The following is an 18,702-nucleotide window of genomic DNA, read 5'->3' on the forward strand; positions in this document are numbered from 1 at the left end:
CAGGGAACTAGGACGAACAATTGACAACAACCAATCAAAAGATGGGATAACAAAACAAGGGAAACATGGAAAGTGTTAAGTATGAACACTATAGATGTGCCACCATCATCAAAGCCTCCTATTTGTGCTCCTCCCAGACAATGAAAGAAAAAGCCCTAAGGAAGGTTATATAGGACTAGAAGCAAATGATAACCACTAAAGTGAAATAAGGAAACACATATAGATCACAAGCATCATAGTCTATAATCCAATTTCAACCCATGATCCATATGAGAAGGCCAAAACACTAATTGAAAGCACTTGCATGCAAAAACGGTTACTACACCTCATAATAGATGACCCCACCTTCATTTAATGAATAGGCTCTAACACATGAACAATTGTGATCATACAGTTCCTTGGGTCATTATCCAGGTTGATTTTGTGCCCACCTGAGATCATATCCAAGCTTATCTCCTTTCTTCATAGGATTTGCACTTTGGGTGATTCAAGTGTAGAATGGGAAAGATATTTATCCTTGGCCCTTTCTTTCTTAGAGGAGATTGCTTACATGAATCTTCTAGTATGAAGATGGTATTAGTTCTTATATAGGTTACTTGGATCTATCCTCTCACTCCACTTGTCGCTCCCACAAAGCCTCTTGGCCCTAAAAACCCCACAAAGCTTCTTGGCCTTACAATGGCCATTTATTTTGCGGATTTTTTTTATTTTTATAGTTGACAGCTGGCCTCATTGTTCACCCTGTCTATATATAATGCTATTGATCACATGGCTTGATGATCCCCCTTGTGTAGTCGTGGGTCTCCTCCTATCTATTGCCTATTGAGTTTGACCCTGACATCCGATTCATGGATAGTATGTCCCAGCTGTCATTTACAAGAATTAGAGGATCGGTCCATTTTTATATGTACCATATATTGTGAGATTTGAGGGAGATTTTTTTGTCTATATTGAGATTCAAAAGCATCCCTTGCTACCTCTCTTTAGTGTTGTGACTAGAGATGTTTGTTTCACTATCTTCAAGTGGTAGTTACTCCTAGGTGACAAGCCGTATATGACCTATCTAGGCCTATTTCCACTAGTCTGATCACTTCATTCTATCATTTTATCTTGATGAATGAAGCATCAAATTCCCACAGATACTTCGGTTGTGATATAGAGGGTAGTAGGTTGGTGGGACAATACCATCTCTGCTGTTTTGTCAAGAAGTGACCCAGCTTCGTGAGATCATTGTGACATACCTGATCAAGTTGGTTCCATGTATGACTATTTTCTAGTCCAGATTGAGTAGTCGTGTCTCTGTTACTATATTTCTCTCTTCAACCCTGGTTGTTAGGAGCATAGTTATCCAAACCAATCTGTATGGAATTGATCCATGGCCTTTGACCAGTTCACAAGGAAAGTGACTTGAACCGGTGCTTGAATTGGACTGAAGGCTGATTTAGGGCAAAACTAATTAATTCAGATCTTGAATGGTCTTCAAGACATTAGGTTCATACCCAGCATTATGTCCAAAAGATTGAAAATTCAAGCAAAGAAAAGAAAAAAAAATGTACATGTAATATACATGAACACACTTTTCTTATTTGATCTCTATTGGTTTGGATTTGTGTTGATGCATATGATTCTAAATGTTTTTTAAACTTTGCCTATTTTTAATTGACTAGTTCTTCAACCTGGTTTTCTGGTTCATTTTGGTGTGGTCCTGGTTTGACGCTCAGGTAATTCTGGCTGTGATAACTTTGGTTTGAGTGATCTTAGGGGGAGCACTCGAGTCAGCTCAAGATTTTTTGCACTGGTTCCCTCCCAGTGAGATGATGACAATGATTGCCCATTGTCTACTCTCTTACCTTTGATGCAGAGTAGTGGCTCTTTTATTACGCAGTGATGTAGCTATCTTTATTTGTTGTTTAACTTTCACCTTTTGTACTATTTATCTTTATTTTAATTTGATTTTCTACCTGTTTATTCTGGTCATGTAGACATTAATAAAATTTATTCCTTTGTTTTTTTCTACACCCACCTTGTGTTTCCTCTTGCAACATAGGCCCTACTTGAGCTCAGACCGTCAAATCTGCTCATGTAGCTGGTTCCTCTTGTCTTGTCCATCTTGAAAAGACGCTAAACCTCATCAATAACTTGTGCCTGTATAGATCTTCCTCTGGCAGCTTGCAGCATTTGAGGGTTTCTGCCTTTGCTGAAGGCTGATGCACCTCAGAAAATTTAGTGTCTACTTGTGGCAGAGTGCTCTATCTGAGTCCTTACAGTTCCTCTGTAATGCATTATTCTCCATTTTGGTGGTCCATAAAGCTATTCCAGACAACTTGATTCGTCTATTGTCAGAGATTCAAATAATAACTGATTCCTTGATAAAAAAATCTTGCTTCTTTTCAGGACTACTTTGATGTTAAACATTAATTGTTCAAGTTAGACTTTATAACTGCGTTGTAACTTTTATGTTAATGTGTATTCAGTTTGTTCGTTTGTCATGATTGTAGAGTTATGGTACTATATCATTAGTTGTGAACTTATAAATTGTTTGTGATGGTTGTAGGTGAGGTTATCGAATACTGGTTCGGACTCCCTCTATGCTCTTTGTCGGCGTTGGATTCGTAATGATATACCACGAAAAGATCAGGTTTGCCAAGTGCAAGCTATCATGTAATGCAGTAAATTTTGTTCATTGAATTTTCTGAGCAGTGCTGCTGACATTTTAAGAGATTTGTTCTCTGTTATTCCCAGCAGGAATTCTGGAAAGTAAACACTATGTAGTGACGCAGCATAATAAAACTTTTTGTTACTAATAATTTTTCTACACTGTAAGAAAAGTATTGCAGCCTTCTTATCCTCTTTTTGTGTTTGCTGATAAAGTGCTACACAGATTCCCCAACAGATTACATACACTGATCCCATTTATTAGTCTTTCCTGTTATGTTTAACATATGACATTCTTGGAAATCATTCATTCATCTTCCCAGCTAGGCTAGTTGTTTTACAAATTAGCAGTTAATTTCCAGTTAAGACCTCTTTACATAGACATTACATTGGGCTTTTGCATCTATTATGGTGGCTTGTTCTCGAAGTGCGGAAATCAACCGAATGGTGCTAAACTGTATTGCCTTCTTCTGTGCCTTTATTGGCATATATAGCACTTGAAAAGTTTTATTTGGTCTTGAATCTCTTGCATGAATTGGAACATCATTAATCCCTATTTGAGTTAGAGTGATATTTGAGTAAAATAGGATAAGTCAATGCTGGAGGAATCTTGTGAAGAAAATGCTGAGCTATTGCAAGAAACACAAAAGTAAGTCACAGCGATGATGAAAGCCTAATCTTCTTGTAACGTGTACTTTCTTGATTTTATTTTCAGGCCAAATATAGTTTGGAAAATATATAGGAGAATGCTTTCAATTCATAACTAGGCAAATATACTGCAAAGGAAAAATTTGTAAAATACACCTCAAAGGAAATTTATAAAGACCAAATGAGTGGGGGAAATGTTGAGATCAATGGAGATAGTAGATCTATGGTGATCTACTTAACATAATCTAATCCAAGCACTTAAATAGATCACAAGAAGACTTCATAGAGATCCTCTAACCATAACCAAGAGAAAGTTACCCAAGCTAAGTGGAAAATAATAAATGAATTCACTTGAATGAGATGATGTTGCAAATCAGGGATGTGGTGTATTTATACAACTCCACTAGTATTAAGGCACTGACCCCAAGGAGGAGGCTAGGCTGACCTTCTTGTGAGATACAATAAAATATGAGAGAGTCTAATAATGGGTTTAACAACCCATAGCTATCCACAGGTTGGCTTAGCATGTGGCCACAAGTGAAGATTGCATATATTTTTCAACACAGCTCTTTAATCTGAATAGGGAGTCATGTGAAACAATGTTATAGTACATCATGTATCCCCTTAATGGTAGCCACATACATGGATAAAGACATTGTGAAAGTTCACATGGCACCAATAGGCATACTAATTCCTGTAGATCTCGACAAGTGGCTACATTATCTTGGTGCTGCAACGTACCTCAGACCAAATCTTCAAGTTCTTCTTGGTCCTTTGATCAATGATTTATAATGAGCTTCTTTCTTATGACCTCAAATGGTAAGTGAGATACAAATATTGAGACATCTTTGGCTTGGGGGAGGAAAGCGGTCCCTCACCATGTTCTTCTTTGGGAGATAGCAGTGGGGGCAATTGATTCACATACCTTAGGGAAGGCATCCTGCACAAGAGTTTTTGATTCTTGAAAATGCTTTCAATTATTGTGATATGGCTTTGTTTATGCTATTGAATAGTCATTGAGCATTTTTGATGTATTGCTTGTGATTAAATCTTAATGGCTAATTTTAGATCATAACTAGTGGTATTAATTCATTGTCTCTAGTCAAGGGGAAGATTTTTTTTGTTTTGTTTTGTTTAATTTTACTCTTATCTCTTTAATTTTCTTTATTTCATTTTGATTGTAAGATTTTCTTGTGGTATGTTTTTCTCTTTGCATATTCACCAGATGTCATCAAAATTTGAGTGATCTTGACATTTAGGAGACAAGGTCTTAATATTCTAGTCAATACTCATACATGGGACCCTGGTTTATGGTGGTACACTTTTGCTACAAGCATTGAGGGAAATGCATCTTTGAGGGGATGGCTTGGTGGGGTGTAATAGGGGTTTATGGATCCATTAGAGTTCAAGATATGATAACTATGTTGAGCCTTTTATGTAATGTGGGCTAGATCGCCAATGTTAGTTATTATTAAATAAGGCCCATTATGTAGTTAACATCAAATAGATGTAATGTGGCCTTGATAGAGAATGCCCACTAGATAGTTAGCATTTGGGTATGGTGAGGGTTTGCTAGCTAGTTGTAAATATGGCGAGCCTTTGATGTAAATGTGGACTAGTTTACCAAAGTTAGTTGTTATTAAATAAGCCCCATTATGTACTTAGCATTGAAAATATGTAATGTAGCCTTATTAAATAATACCCACTAGGTAGTTTGCATTAGTGTTGAAAGAATCGACAATTTTTTATTTTTTGTTTTTGTTTTTTGTTGTTTAAATCGCGATTTTTCCAATTTATTGACGCTTGACGGAAAAAATTGTCAAGCTAGCATGAAGGGTAGGTTAAAGAGCCCGATTTGTCTTTTTTCTCCCTCATTTTTCACTAAGCTGTTGGAGGTGGGAGGAGAAGGGTTTGTGGGCATCCTTGTTGATTGTGGAGGAATCTAAGTAGCCATCACCAATCCACCATCAAGATTTTTTGCAAGGGGTGAGCTTCATTTGCCAAAACTGTGGTGAAGTTTCCATTGACAGATGTCTCTAAACCCCACTATCTTAATACTTGTTTCCATAGATTTTTGTTTGTTTGCTTGCCTACATTTTGCCTTTATTTCTCAACATTTTGCCACGATTGCCCATAAAATAATGGAAGGATTTTTAATTTTTTTTGTTTAGTAATGGGACAACCAACTTGAATCAATTTGTTTTCCACCCTCCTATTGTCATTTTTAGTTGCTAATTATCTAATATAATTTTCTAAATGTTTGATCTGTGAAGCACAGGTTCATGACCTTGGGGGTGGGGTTCGTGAACTCTTCTCGAGCTCCTCTCCACGAACCGGATTTTGGAACAAGTACTTCCCAGGCGAACCCATACGAATCGAGTTCTTCCCATAAGAACCCGATACTCAATAACCACGGGTTGGGTTCGTTGGCTTAAACAGGTTCGTCAAACCACAAAAATGGGTGCGTGAACCCCAAAAATAGGTGCGTTATGGGTTCTTATGTGGTGTGTGGGATCATTTTCATTTTCCATTTGCACAGTTCAGAGGAAGGCACAACAGTTTGTGGTGTTGGCGACGGGTTGGAGATTGGAGGTAGTGACAGTTGCGTGTTGGAGATTGGAGGCAGCAATGCAACGTGCAACAGGTAATGGTTATGAAAGACCCATCATGATTTGTAGCCTAATAGAAACTTAAAAATGAACCACAAACTAGAAAAGTCGTATCTTAAATATATTTCGTTCAAAATTTTTCTCACAAACTAAAACATCACTGGCATCAAATACTCAGATTTGGGTGTTTTAAAATAAGGGAAGGCATACTGCTTTCAAATACTCAGAATTGCGTGTTCTAAAATAAGCGCAGGCCACTTTATAGTAAGCTAGAATTTTAGGGCCTATATTAAAAAGCTATGAAGCCAATGTCTTCTGACAATATAATTCAGTTTGTTTTATGGGTTAAAACATTTTTGTAATTGACATTGTTGCATTTGCTTGATAACCATAGTGCGTCAAGCTGTGTGAGGGTTACAACAATTTAAATGTGGATTTATAATTTCCACTTGATACGAAATTTGAAATTTCAAAATGAATGTTCGTGATTAAGTCTTTAAATGATTTATTTTTCTTGTTGTAAGTGGGAAGATTTCAAAATTCATATATATTATAATCTATAAAATATATAAATTATAATATACCCCTGACGAACCCACATACCCTGTTTCAAAAAGTGACGCACCTGTCCCCATCCTCGAACCCACGTTTCCTAGCAACGTAGTGTTTGATAATTGATTTATCAAATTAGGAGGCTGTTATCTTTTTTAGTGGGGGTTTAATGCCATGTTCTTGTGTTTGTTGTGCCTTAAGTTTGAATTTTGAAGTTGTCCACTTCCATTGCAAATATGCCGAAGGCTTTGGACCCATTTTGGTAGTCTGGGGAACTTGTAGGTGACAACAGACAAAAATTATATTGCAAATTATGTGGCCAATACATGACAGGAGGGGTTTTCAGGTAAAATCCTTGGCAAAGAAGTTGGGATTGGCAAAGAATCTAGCGTAGCGATTATGAGAGCTACATGTGATGGAATTAATACAAATGAAATAAAGAAATCAAAGGAAATTGCAAATAAGGCCAAACAAGCAGCTAGAACTTCAGGGCTATCTACCACCGAGGGTAGTGGGAGGGGCTCCATGGCTACACTTGTCGAGAGGTCCTCATCATTTTTGTTCGACGAACCGGAGCTAGAGCACAACCTTCCATCAAATTAGTGATTAAAAAAAGCGAGAAGCAAGAAACATACATAGTTATGGGGAGGTGCCTTTTTTTGGAGTGAATTACCTCTCAGCATCTCAAAAAGAAATCCATTTTGGCAACTGATGTGTGGTGCCATTGCTGTTGGCCCAAGGTATAAAAGCATTGTATATGATGATTTGCAGGGGCCAATTCTTCAAGAAGAAAAGGACATCAACTCTAGATTGACGAAGATGAAGCAATCATGGGAAGTCACTGAATGCATAGTCATGTTTGATGGATGGACAAATACGAAGGGTAGGATCCTTCTAAATTTCCTTGCACATTGTGCCAAGGGTACTATGTTTATCAAATTAGTGGATGCATCTGCACATGTAAAAGATGCAACATTGCTACGTGAGTTGTTGGATGGTTTCCTCTAGGAGATTAGTTTGCCCATTATGTTGCAAATCATAATTGATAATGCAACTAATTATGTGGTTGCTAGTGGGATGCTTATGGACAAGCAATATTTTGGACTCCATGTGTTGTGCATTGTATTGATTTGATGCTTGAGGATATGACGAAACTTTCCTTCATCAAGGAGGTGATTGATCAAGCTAGGAGCATCCCCAAGTATATATATAACCATGCTTTCGTTCTTAGCCTCACGAGGAAGTGCACCATAAATAAGGAGTTGTGGCGTTCCACAATCACACACTGCACAACAAAGTTCCTTACTCTTCAGTCTTTGCTTCAATGTCAGTTTGAGTTGAAGCAAATGTTTGTTTGTGATGAGTGGCATGCATGTATACATAACAAGAGAGACGGTGGTGGATCCATTGCTAAATTGGTGTACACTGACCACTTCTGGGAAGGAGTGGAAGAAGTGTGTTTGGTTAGCGAACCTTCAGTAAATGTTCTGAGATTGGTTGATTGTCACAAGCTTGCAATGGGATACCTATATGATAGGGCAAAAGAAACTATCATATCTTATTATGTGGGCAAGGGTACCCCTGGGTTTAATAGACAAATGATGATGTGGGATTTGATTGATTATAGGTGGACCAGGATGCTCCATCGACCCATTCATGTGACAACACTTTTCCTCAACCCCGCATTTTCCTACAAATGCAACTTTGGTTTTGATGGCGAGGTAATGGAAGGGTTGTTGAGAAACCAAATGTGGTAAAGATTAACACCTAATTTCTCTTCTTGATAATTACTTGTGAATATTAGATGTCTTCTTGTATTACTTCTTATATCTTCTTCATCAAGCAATTATAGAAATGTTCAATCTTTCAGGGATATAAAGATCACAAAGAGACAAGAGACACCAAAATTAGGCTACTAGCCAAGGCAAAACCCAATAGTCCTTTTCTTATAGAATCATATCAAAATGAGATATCCCAGACCAAGACCAAACTGCCACTAAAAGACCAAGTCCAGACCCTCCTCCAAGTCACCTCCAATGTCAAAGTCAACACTGGTCAAACTTGCTCCAAACTGGTCAGAGTTCAAGAATTTTAGACCTGCAACTAGGGCCGAATTTCGGATTGCAACTACTTCAGGAAAATTTTGCTTCTTCTTCAGAAATTACAGTTCACACGTGTGAGCTGCTACAAGGTCAAACTTTGGTCAACTTTGGAATATTCTTCTTGTCTTTGACTTCGTTCTTCTCTGTCCTTTTACTTGACTTTTCTCTTTTTTTTTTAGGTTCAGACCTGCTTCTTGTTTTTTTATTCAAATGTCCAGATGGGACATGATTCAGATACATTTCTTTTGTCTGATAATAAATTCTTTTTGACTCTTTTTGACTCTCTAAGCATGAAGAACATGCTTTGGCAGGAATATAATAAATACATCAAATAAATTTACATTATTAAGACTGACTCTAGTTACAACTTCAACAAGGGCTTCATACTTGTCTTGATAGGATGTCACTTGATGTCGAGGTTCGTAACACAATCAATCACGAGATATAAAGGTATTGAGAGGGTATTGGACTATTTGGCTTTGATGTTGATATTAGTGGAAGGACCACTTTGATGCTAAACAAGACATTAAAATTTAGAACTTCAAAATTTTTAAATTCAATTATGTTTTATTTGAAAGTTTAATTATGTTTTCTTTATTCTCTATTTTCTATTTTAATGAAATGTAATTTAGTTTGCTTTCTTTCTTATTTGTTTTAGATTTTTGGTGGCCAAACTATGGTGCAAGGGCACCATATTTACAAAAAATTGCCATTAGAATCCTCAATCAAATTTGTAGTGCTTTGGGATGTGAGTGCAAGAAGAAACACAACAAGTTAGAACGTCGAACTTGAATAGAGTAGTTACATTCACTGTAATTTATGATCACCTAATATGCTATGACTGTCAAGACTCTTTATATTTTTTATGATCCTCTTATAGGTTGGAGTTCTCATTTCTCAATGACTTGGTGTATGCCCATTACATCCTCTGACTATGGATGAGGCAACTCAACAGAGCATCAGATGTGGATGCCATTTCCTTAGACAATATCAATGTATTGTCTAAGTGGAGGGTGGAGTTTAAGCAACCTGGATGGTTAGAGGAGGGACAAGTAGAACAATAGGAGGAGGAGGAGGATGAGGAGGAAGTGGCAATATTAACACCACCTTTTAGAGAGATTGATGAGCCTAGTTCTATACCTAACAATCACCAACTTGGGTACTATCACGCTGTCCTCCAGCGGACCATAAATGACCAATCACTATCCACACTTGGTGCACTCTCATGCTGCCCTCCAACAGTCCACAAGTGACTAATCCTGGCTGTAGCATCTGCCTCTGGCTAGGGCATCCTCACACCTAGGAAACCCTCCTCTTGGCTACCAACAGACTCCATTAACTGTCCAACTCGTGGACACCCATCCAACTAACAATCAACTCTATCAAAACACATAATGCTGCAAGTCCTTAAAGGTTGATGGCTTCCTTTGCATGGCTGCTGCTCAGCTACTGCTACTTGGTTGTCGCTTAATTGTTGTTACTCGACCGTTGTTGCTAATCGATCGTCACTCAACTGCTGTTATTTCGCTGTTGCTGCTACTTGGCCGCTGTTGCTACTTGGCCACTACTGCTACTTGGCCATTGCTGCTACTCAGCCACTGCTTAGTTGTTGTTACTCGACCGTTGTTGCCACTTGACCATCACTCAACTGTTGTTACTCGGCCGTTGCTGCTACTCGGATGTATTTTCTCAAGAGAAACATTTTTTTCAAATGTTTTCAAATGGATCTCACTCACCTTATATTTATACACAAACATGAGGGCTACATGTGGTGTCAACAAGTCTAATTTGGACACAAGCCAACTGCTCTTTTCTCCCAAATTAATCCACAACCACATATATAAACTTCAAAAATTCATAACTCCATTTCTACAACTCAGAATCGGGTGATCTTCGTTGCGTTGGATTCGTCTCGACTAGACCTATTGTCCTCATCCATCACATGTTGAAATGTGCTGATGGTTTTGGCCCAAATCACGATGGGTGTAAAACCCCAAGCTTGGGTTTCAAGCCCCCAAGGGGACTTGTGGAGCTCCTTCTTCCAAACCCTCGATCAACAAGGCTTGGAGTACCTCCCAAGCTACAAAAAATCAACAGAGATTTACGCTAAGGAAAACCTAATAAGGAGAACAACCCAACAACCTTTTTCAATAGAGAAATTATTCTTTTCAACAAGAGACACACCTAGACCTTCTAGTCATTAACTAGGTCACACTTGGTCAAACCCTCCAAGTCAAGCCATCCAACTCGATCTAACACTTCGTTTTGCTAGATCTGACCTAGAGCTTTGGCCCTCCTGCAATTGCCAGAATTCCCAGAATTTTGGCCCTTACAATTGCCCAGAATTTCGACCTCCTGCAACATAGCTGCTTAGGAAATCTGCAAACCAAAAGAGAGAGAAACTATCCACACATGCGAGCTTGGGAGAGAGACAAAGAGATCTAATTCATCCTTCTTTTTGTCCTTGATCTTTTCGATCTTTGTTAGGATGCCTAGAAACTGTCTTCTTGAAAGAGTGCAAATTGGTGCCAAGAGAATGAGGTCGAGTTGCCTTTATATAGTGTTCTGCTAGTTCGAATGGGTTTGTCCTTTGCCCTGTGCCGATTTGACAAACTTGGAGCCAAAAAATTTAAATTTAAAAATTCAATTTTTTTATCTTTCAAATTCCAAATGGCACTTGACTCAACATATAATTTTCTTTTGACTCTAGCATTTAAAACATGCTTTACAATAATATTAAATACATCAAGCGACTAGATATACATTATGAAGACGGACCATAGTTACAAAATTCAACATAATTCACATGGCATTCCATTTGGCACTTGCACTTGTTTCATACCTACTATCTTTGTCACATATGTTGTAGGGATTATCACTCTTGCAGTGGTATGATCTGGATTATCCACAGTTTCGTGTTTTTTGCAGTGGTATGATCCAGATTATCCACAGTTTCGTGTTCATTCTGTTGACCTTTCAAACCCCATCATCAGGACTAAATCAGAAAGAACTTGGGTTTTGGATGCATATGACTAGAAGCTAGTTTTTAAGATCAAACAATTACCTTTGTTGATGGTTTATGCAACTTATTTACAACCTCCGGCATCCCTTCTAAGGATCAAGGAATGTCTATTTGTTTATCTTTTTTGGATAATTATATCTTGTGGATACCATGTTTTAGATGTGTTAAGGCATTGAGTTTGAAACTGTTGGAAATACTGAGAGGGGGGTGAATTGATATTTCTCTTCATTTACCACAATGCACAACATCAAAGACAATACACAAGAAATTTCTAGGTGGAAACCTTTTCGGGAGAAAAACCACCTAACGGTTTTAATATAGGTATTTAAAGTCTATATCAATGGGAAGCTCCAACTTTTGAGATTCTCCAACAACTAAAAGGAGGCTCCAACCCCCTGATTTATTAGTTCCAACTGAAAGGATGCACTGACACCTTGGTTTACCAGCTCCAATTGGAAGGATGCTCCAACCCCCTAGTTTTATTAGCTCCAGCTGAAAGGATACTCTAACACCTTGCAAGCTCCAACTTGCCCTAGCACCACCTTGCCACCTCGAAGTGTTCTCAGGCTCCAACGTGAAGGAGACTCCACTCTTCGCCTTGCACCACCTTGTTGCCTTACTCAACAAGCCACCACTTGCCCTGAAGGCTTTGACCTTCAAGTCACCACAATGGACCACATGGAATTACTTAACAACTCTCTAATTAAATGTTGCTCGCCGTGTCACAGATTTGACTTATCAACAGATCTACATGACTATCGTGCATACAATTTAACTCAGAACTAGTCCACGTTGAACTTCACTATGTATGATTTGAGCTTTAATACTTTTTAGAACAACGAAATTTTGTCATATATGGCTGGCCAAGCTTTTACATCAGACTTTCAACCTCCACTCCTTTCAACAACATTGACTTCATTATGTTAAAAAACCACACAACTTAGTGCATGGAAGATCATCGACTTTGTTATATACAACTCAACGCATGAAAGATCATTCATAGGGGAGCATGCTGGAATATTAATCTTGAAAAGCGTCTGGCCGTAACCCAGACATGGCACAATATGTTACATATTAAGTGCAATAGTAGAACTGGCGGGGATGCAAACTCTGCATCTAGATATGTACTTGACTTAGATATTGCTGATCAAACTTCCAGTGCCATTGTTGCCTATCTTCGATATTAAACCCACAAATGCGATGTGAGCAAAGCAAGAAGAAATTCTTCAGGTTTGTGACTGGTTAAGCTATGCGGTCAAATTAATGGCAAGGGATCTCAATATGATGCTGGTAGTTGTAGATTTGTATAACTCGAAACTGGTCCTGTCACTGCAATGGAGATTGAATAAAAACAATGCTCTCTTTGCTCCCTTCGCCTTTGTTTTGAGGTCAACCACTTGTTCAAATGAACCTACGAGTTTAATTATTCCTCTGCCACTCTCTATCATCGAACTTGCGCTATAACCAAGAGATTTTCTCCCACCATAATATAACCAAACTTCGCTATGTAGTTTAGGCTCTTGCCATCGTAACCAATCCTCGGAAATTCAACGACGAAACAGAGAACGTTACTTCAATGAATGATCCCGCAGAAAAACACGACCTAAAACTAGATTAGCGTCACTGTTCAAGGCTTCAGAAGATAAGATAAAAGATAGATATTTGCGTGAAATCAATTGATTGCCGTCTATGAGAAATCCTAGCTCTATATCAGATAAAAGATAGATATTTGCGTGAAATCAATTTACTGCCATTTATGAGAAATCTGAGCTATATATATATATATATATATATAGTAATGGAGAGGCTTCTAGAGGGGTGGACATGGCCTTAGAATCATGAAGCCAACCTAAGGAAAGATTGAAATTTTAATTTTCAAATTTAAAAAATTTGGGGCCGGACTTAAAAGGATTTTCTTTGCTTAAAAGAGGACCGACTAGGGCATCTCAAAGCCCATAAAAAGTATTAAAAACATTTTTTTAATAATAATCTCATCTTTAATCCCAAGTTTGACCAATCATGAAGTTGTGATCATCATCTCATTTTGGGGACCTTGTCCATACTTTATGGTTACAAACTTTGATAAAGAATATCTCCTCAACTGTGAGGAGTTATGAGGCGTGCCACCTATGTGAAAATTCCTAATCCTCAAGGAACCCCTACTGCAACAAATCTGAATCTACTTCACCTACTTGATTTTATTGTACATTATCAAGTTATTCTTTGAATACTAAAGCAAATTACTTCTGCAACCTACACTTCTTTAATATTTGAATACATGAAACAGAAAACTGAGCAAAGAACAAGATACATAGGACACAGCTATGTTTGAACAAAATAGTCCTCGGGAAAACCCAATGCGGGAAAACTGATGCAACAACTTTGAGGGTTTTCTATTATTAAGCAGTAATTCTGAATACAAACGCTGGATGCCCTCCTGACAATCCAATGACAGAGAAATACAATGGTAGAAAAACTGAGTGATTTTTACCCCACTTCAACCGGCAGATTCCAGTTGATCCGGCAACAAACTGGCTAACCCCGATTACTTCTGCACTGGCCCTGCGTTGTCTCTTCTGCCCATTGCGTTAACCTTCCTGCCTATTCCAGCAGTTCCCTAACAGTTTCAGCTTTTTGCGTGGAGGGAAACTTTCTGCTTCTGTGCTAGCCCTTCTGGCTCTGTGTTAGCCTCGCGTGGGCCTAGATTGGCCCAACACCAGTCCTCCTGGCTGTTGCGCTGCCTCCACAAGCTTCTCTCCGCCTCTCTGTTAGTACTCCTGAACTATCCCTGCCCCTTTGCTGCAACTGATCACCTAATTGGAATTTCTCAGCTTCCTAGCCCCAGAAATCGAATTCCATATCAATTCGTTCTCTTCGTTTATTTCTAACTGAACCCCAAGCCTCCTTCTTATACTTTTCCTGTTGAGATTTCAACGATTGAGATTAAGTCTCTAATCAACGGCTAAGATTAAAACATGACTTGATCTGCCTTCTAGATCATTCTCACCCATATTTTGATTAATACCCATTAATATTTTAATTTTCCTAAGTTTAGATTAAGGGACCCCATTAAAAATATTAATTATTTCAATAAAATACAATCTGGTTGGAATTTTACCAAACGGTTTTCGGGTTCTTTAGAACTCATGTGCCTTAGCCTCTCCACCAATTTTCATGGCTAGAGCATTTCTGATGCTACCAAAAACTAACACTCCCTCTTCGCGAGGAAAGTGCTCTAGAAACAATGTCCACCTGCATGTTGCTTTGTCTCTGAAGCACCTCCTTTCTGCACTGTTGCTGCCACCAACACTATGTTGTTGCTGCTACCGTACTTCTTCCCATGACACTGTCACTGCCACTGCTGCATCTTTACTACAACTCCCTCTCAAATGTTGCATTTGCTATGCTGCTAGCACTGCCATTGCCACCAACAATATGTTGTTGCCGCTATTGTACTTCTTCCCATGACACTGTCACTGCCACTGCTGCATCTTTACTACAACTCCCTCTCAAATGCTGCATCTGCTATTCTGCTAGCACTGCCACTGCTAACATTGCATTTGTACTGCAACTGAGTTGCTGAGAGAAGCAACTGAAAAACATCCAAAATCAACTGAACTTAACTGTGTTCAACACAATATCATGAATGTTGGAATCCGACTGCCACTGGTCTCTGACCCTCTAAATCTTCTGCGCTGCTGTTGACTTTTGCATTGTGCCAACTGCACTGTTGCCAACCTTGCTCTTTGCTGATCAGTCTTTGGTCTTTGGCTACTGCATCTGTCTCTCCAAACAATCTACTGCATCATTTGACTCTAAGTCCATCTCGCTACTACTAAATCTTAGGCTCCCGTAGCAAGGAATTGATGCAAGAGGTGGACTCCTCAAGGATCTTGCCCACATGTCCTCCCGACTACAACTCAATATCGCCCCATTTCCCTCTTGAAGATGCGTGGGCACTCATGGCAATATCATCTTTGTCAATCTTTGTTGGAGTAGCCTTATGATCATGTTTCTCATCCTTATCCTTTTGCTTCAAAGTACATTGGGATGCAAAGTGACCCATCTTGCCACAATTGAAACATTTCACCTTCGAAATGTCCTTCCGCTTCTGCTTCTGCTATCCCTTTGATGCTAGAGCTGCATTTTCCTCCTCCTCCTTGGTCTTCGTGCCACTTCCACTCCTGCGATTGAGGTTTCCTTTACTAGGTCCCTCCTTAATTCCTCCTATTGAAGGGCTGCCCACATCTCCTCCCATGAAGGTAGTCTTTCCCTGCCCAATATGCTTTGGACGAAGACTTGCCATTCATCCAAGACTCCATTCAGGGCTATCCTCACCATCGCGGTTGACTGAGGAGTGGACCCCACTGCAATAAGCTGGTCTCTGGTGTGCTGAAGATGTTGAAGATAGGAGTTAACTCCTCCCTTCTGCATCAATGTTTGCTGCAACTTCTGTTCTAGGTACATCTTCCTTTGTTCGGAAGAGCCTTCATACAATGAAGATAAAGCTTCCCACATCTCTCGGGCTGTATCCTTGCCCTGCAAGTGTGAGACCACATGATTTCGAACTCCAGCGAGAATGACCCTCTTTGCATTCCTTTGCTCAACCTTGTACTTCTTCTTTTGATCGTTGTCAGCAGGAACATCCACAACACTCTTGACGTAGGCTTCGAGATCGCACTCCTCCAGAACAACTAAGATTATGGTCTTCCATATGACATAGTTGGAAGCTCCTTCCAACCTGTCCTGATCTTTGAGCCCATGTGATGCCATCTCACCCAACTGTTGAACTGACTCCTTTAGTCACTGCTGCTCGGAAAGTGAGAAATTCGAACTTTTGGCGAGAAAGTTCTCTGAGGAGAAAATTACCCTTCTATGTGTCTTCGCTCTTTTCCGACAGATTTCTGCCCCGGCAGAAAATGCGTCCTTCAAGCACTGCGCTGAGGCTCTGTGTCACTCCCTTTGCCTTTGCAAACTCATGAACTGGAAATTGTACCTCTCTGTCGACTCTCTCTGAGAGAGATTTCCTCGGAATCTCTGCTTCTCGGCAAGGAATGCACAATCCCTTCAAGGGGATTCAAATTGCTTCCAACTGCAGCTATTGGTTTCTCTCCTCAGCGCTAGATCTGCTCTTCCTGTTTCAAAATCAGTGCTTTGATACCATGTGAAAATTCTTAATCCTCAAGGAACCCCTACAACAACAAATCTGAATCTACTTCACCTACTTGATTTTAATATACATTATCAAGTTATTCTTCGAATACTGAAGCAAATTACTTCTGCAACCTTCACTTCTTTAATATTTGAATACATGAAACATTAAACTGAGCAAAGAACAAGATACATACAAAATATTTATTTTTGGAGAAAATAGTCCCTAGAAAAAACCAATGCGGGAAAACCGGTGCAGCAGCTCTAAGGGTTTTCTATTATTAAGCATTAATTTTGAATACAAATGCTGGATGCCCTCCCGACAATCCAGTGACAAGGAAACACAATGGCGAAAAACTGTGTGAGTTTTACCTCACTTCACTCGACAGATTCTGACTGATCCGACATCAAGACTGGCTAACCCCGACTACTTATGCGCTAGCCCTGTGTAGGCCCTATGTCAGCCTTTCAGGCTATGCGTTAGCCCTGCGCTGCTTCTTTGGCCCATTGTGTCAACCTTCCCGGCTGTTCCAACATTTTGCGTGGACGGGAACTTTCTGCTTCTGCGCTGGCCGTTTTGGCTCTGCATTAGGCCTGCGTGGTCTCAGATTGGCCCAGCGTCAATCCTCCTGGCTGATGCGCTGCCTTCACAAGCGTCTCTTGGCCTCTCTGTCAGTACTCTCGAACTATCCCTGCCTCTCTATTGCAACTGATCACCTAATTCGAATTTCCTAGCTTCCTAGCCCTAGAAATCAAATTCCAGATCAATTCGTCCTCTACGTGTGTTTCTAACTGAACCCCAAGCCTCCTTCTTATACTTTTCCTGTTAAGACTTCAATGACCAAGATTAAGTCTCTAATCAACGACTAAGATTAAAACATGACTTGATCCATCTTCTAGATCATTCTCACCCATATTTTGATTAATACCCGTTAATATTTCAATTTTCCCAAGTTTAGACTTAAGGACCCCATTAAAAATATTAATTATTTCAATAAAATACAATCTGGGTGGAATTTCACCAAACGGTTTCTGGGTTCTTTATAACTCATGTGCCTTACCCTCTCCACCAATTTTCAAGGCTAGAGCACTTTCGATGCTACCAAAAACTAACAACCTACTGTTGGAATCATCACAACGAGAACAATCAAATGCTGACGATCTTGCGTGCAATTTCATCGAACTTCTCATCTAGATTCCTCTTCAAAAGTGGGGCATCATGACCACACCGTAGGGGCTTGCTTCCTTCTCTTCCTTCCAGGGTTTCTTGACCATTGGAGCTTCCAATCAATGCAATCCATATACGAATATTACGAGCATTCAATGACCAATGTTGGCATCAATGACAACACCATTCAACGTAAACATTCTCTTGGGTGGACCTTCTTTTGATAAATAAATCTTATATTAAAAAGGTATATGTACAAAATTAAGAGAGAACAAAAGTAAAGGTGTTCATACAATGGTGGGACACATCTTCTTCCTTATTGCTACTAAAGTGAAATTAAAATTAGAGTAAGCTTTAGCTTCTTATTTAGCATCCTTAATTAGTAGGATGCTAGCAATGGTGTACATACCTTGTCCCACCAATTACAACAAAAAGACTATAATGACTTGACCTCATTCTCAAAAACTTTTTGGCACGTTAGCTCGAGTTAGTGAATAGAACAATTATTCTAAGGCATTGCTACGTTCTTGAAAAAGCAAAATGCACAAGGTATCTAGAGTTTCAAAATAACAGAACCCTTGGGTGTCTATTGTAGTTTCCCCTAAAATAAGGTTGAGTGTTAACTTGAGCATATTTATGGAAAATATTGGCAAAAACGATAGTGTCAAGCTATACGTGATATTGTCTCTTGTTTGCAATGAACTAAACAAAGCTCATCCACAAGTCTTGTTTTTTCCAGGTGAGCTCTGGTGGACAACTCTTGGTTAACTAACCAAAGCAAAGACTTGTGATTTT

General features: G+C 39.2%; 1 protein-coding gene across 1 annotated transcript in view; it reads left to right on the forward strand.

Annotated features, from left to right (window-relative positions):
* The window catches only part of LOC149238924 (uncharacterized), a 149,088-nt gene that overhangs the window by 71,495 nt on the left and 58,891 nt on the right, over window positions 1-18,702 (forward strand). The window contains exon 4 of the mRNA XM_089373241.1: window positions 2,555-2,638. Coding sequence (XP_089229367.1) covers window positions 2,555-2,638 — 84 coding nt within the window. The remainder of the gene's footprint in view (window positions 1-2,554; window positions 2,639-18,702) is intronic.

This window comes from Pinus tabuliformis, chromosome 8, assembly GCF_031772625.1.
Source record: "Pinus tabuliformis cultivar Carrire ecotype Pingquan chromosome 8, CPIR1, whole genome shotgun sequence".
Classification (NCBI taxonomy): domain Eukaryota; kingdom Viridiplantae; phylum Streptophyta; class Pinopsida; order Pinales; family Pinaceae; genus Pinus; species Pinus tabuliformis.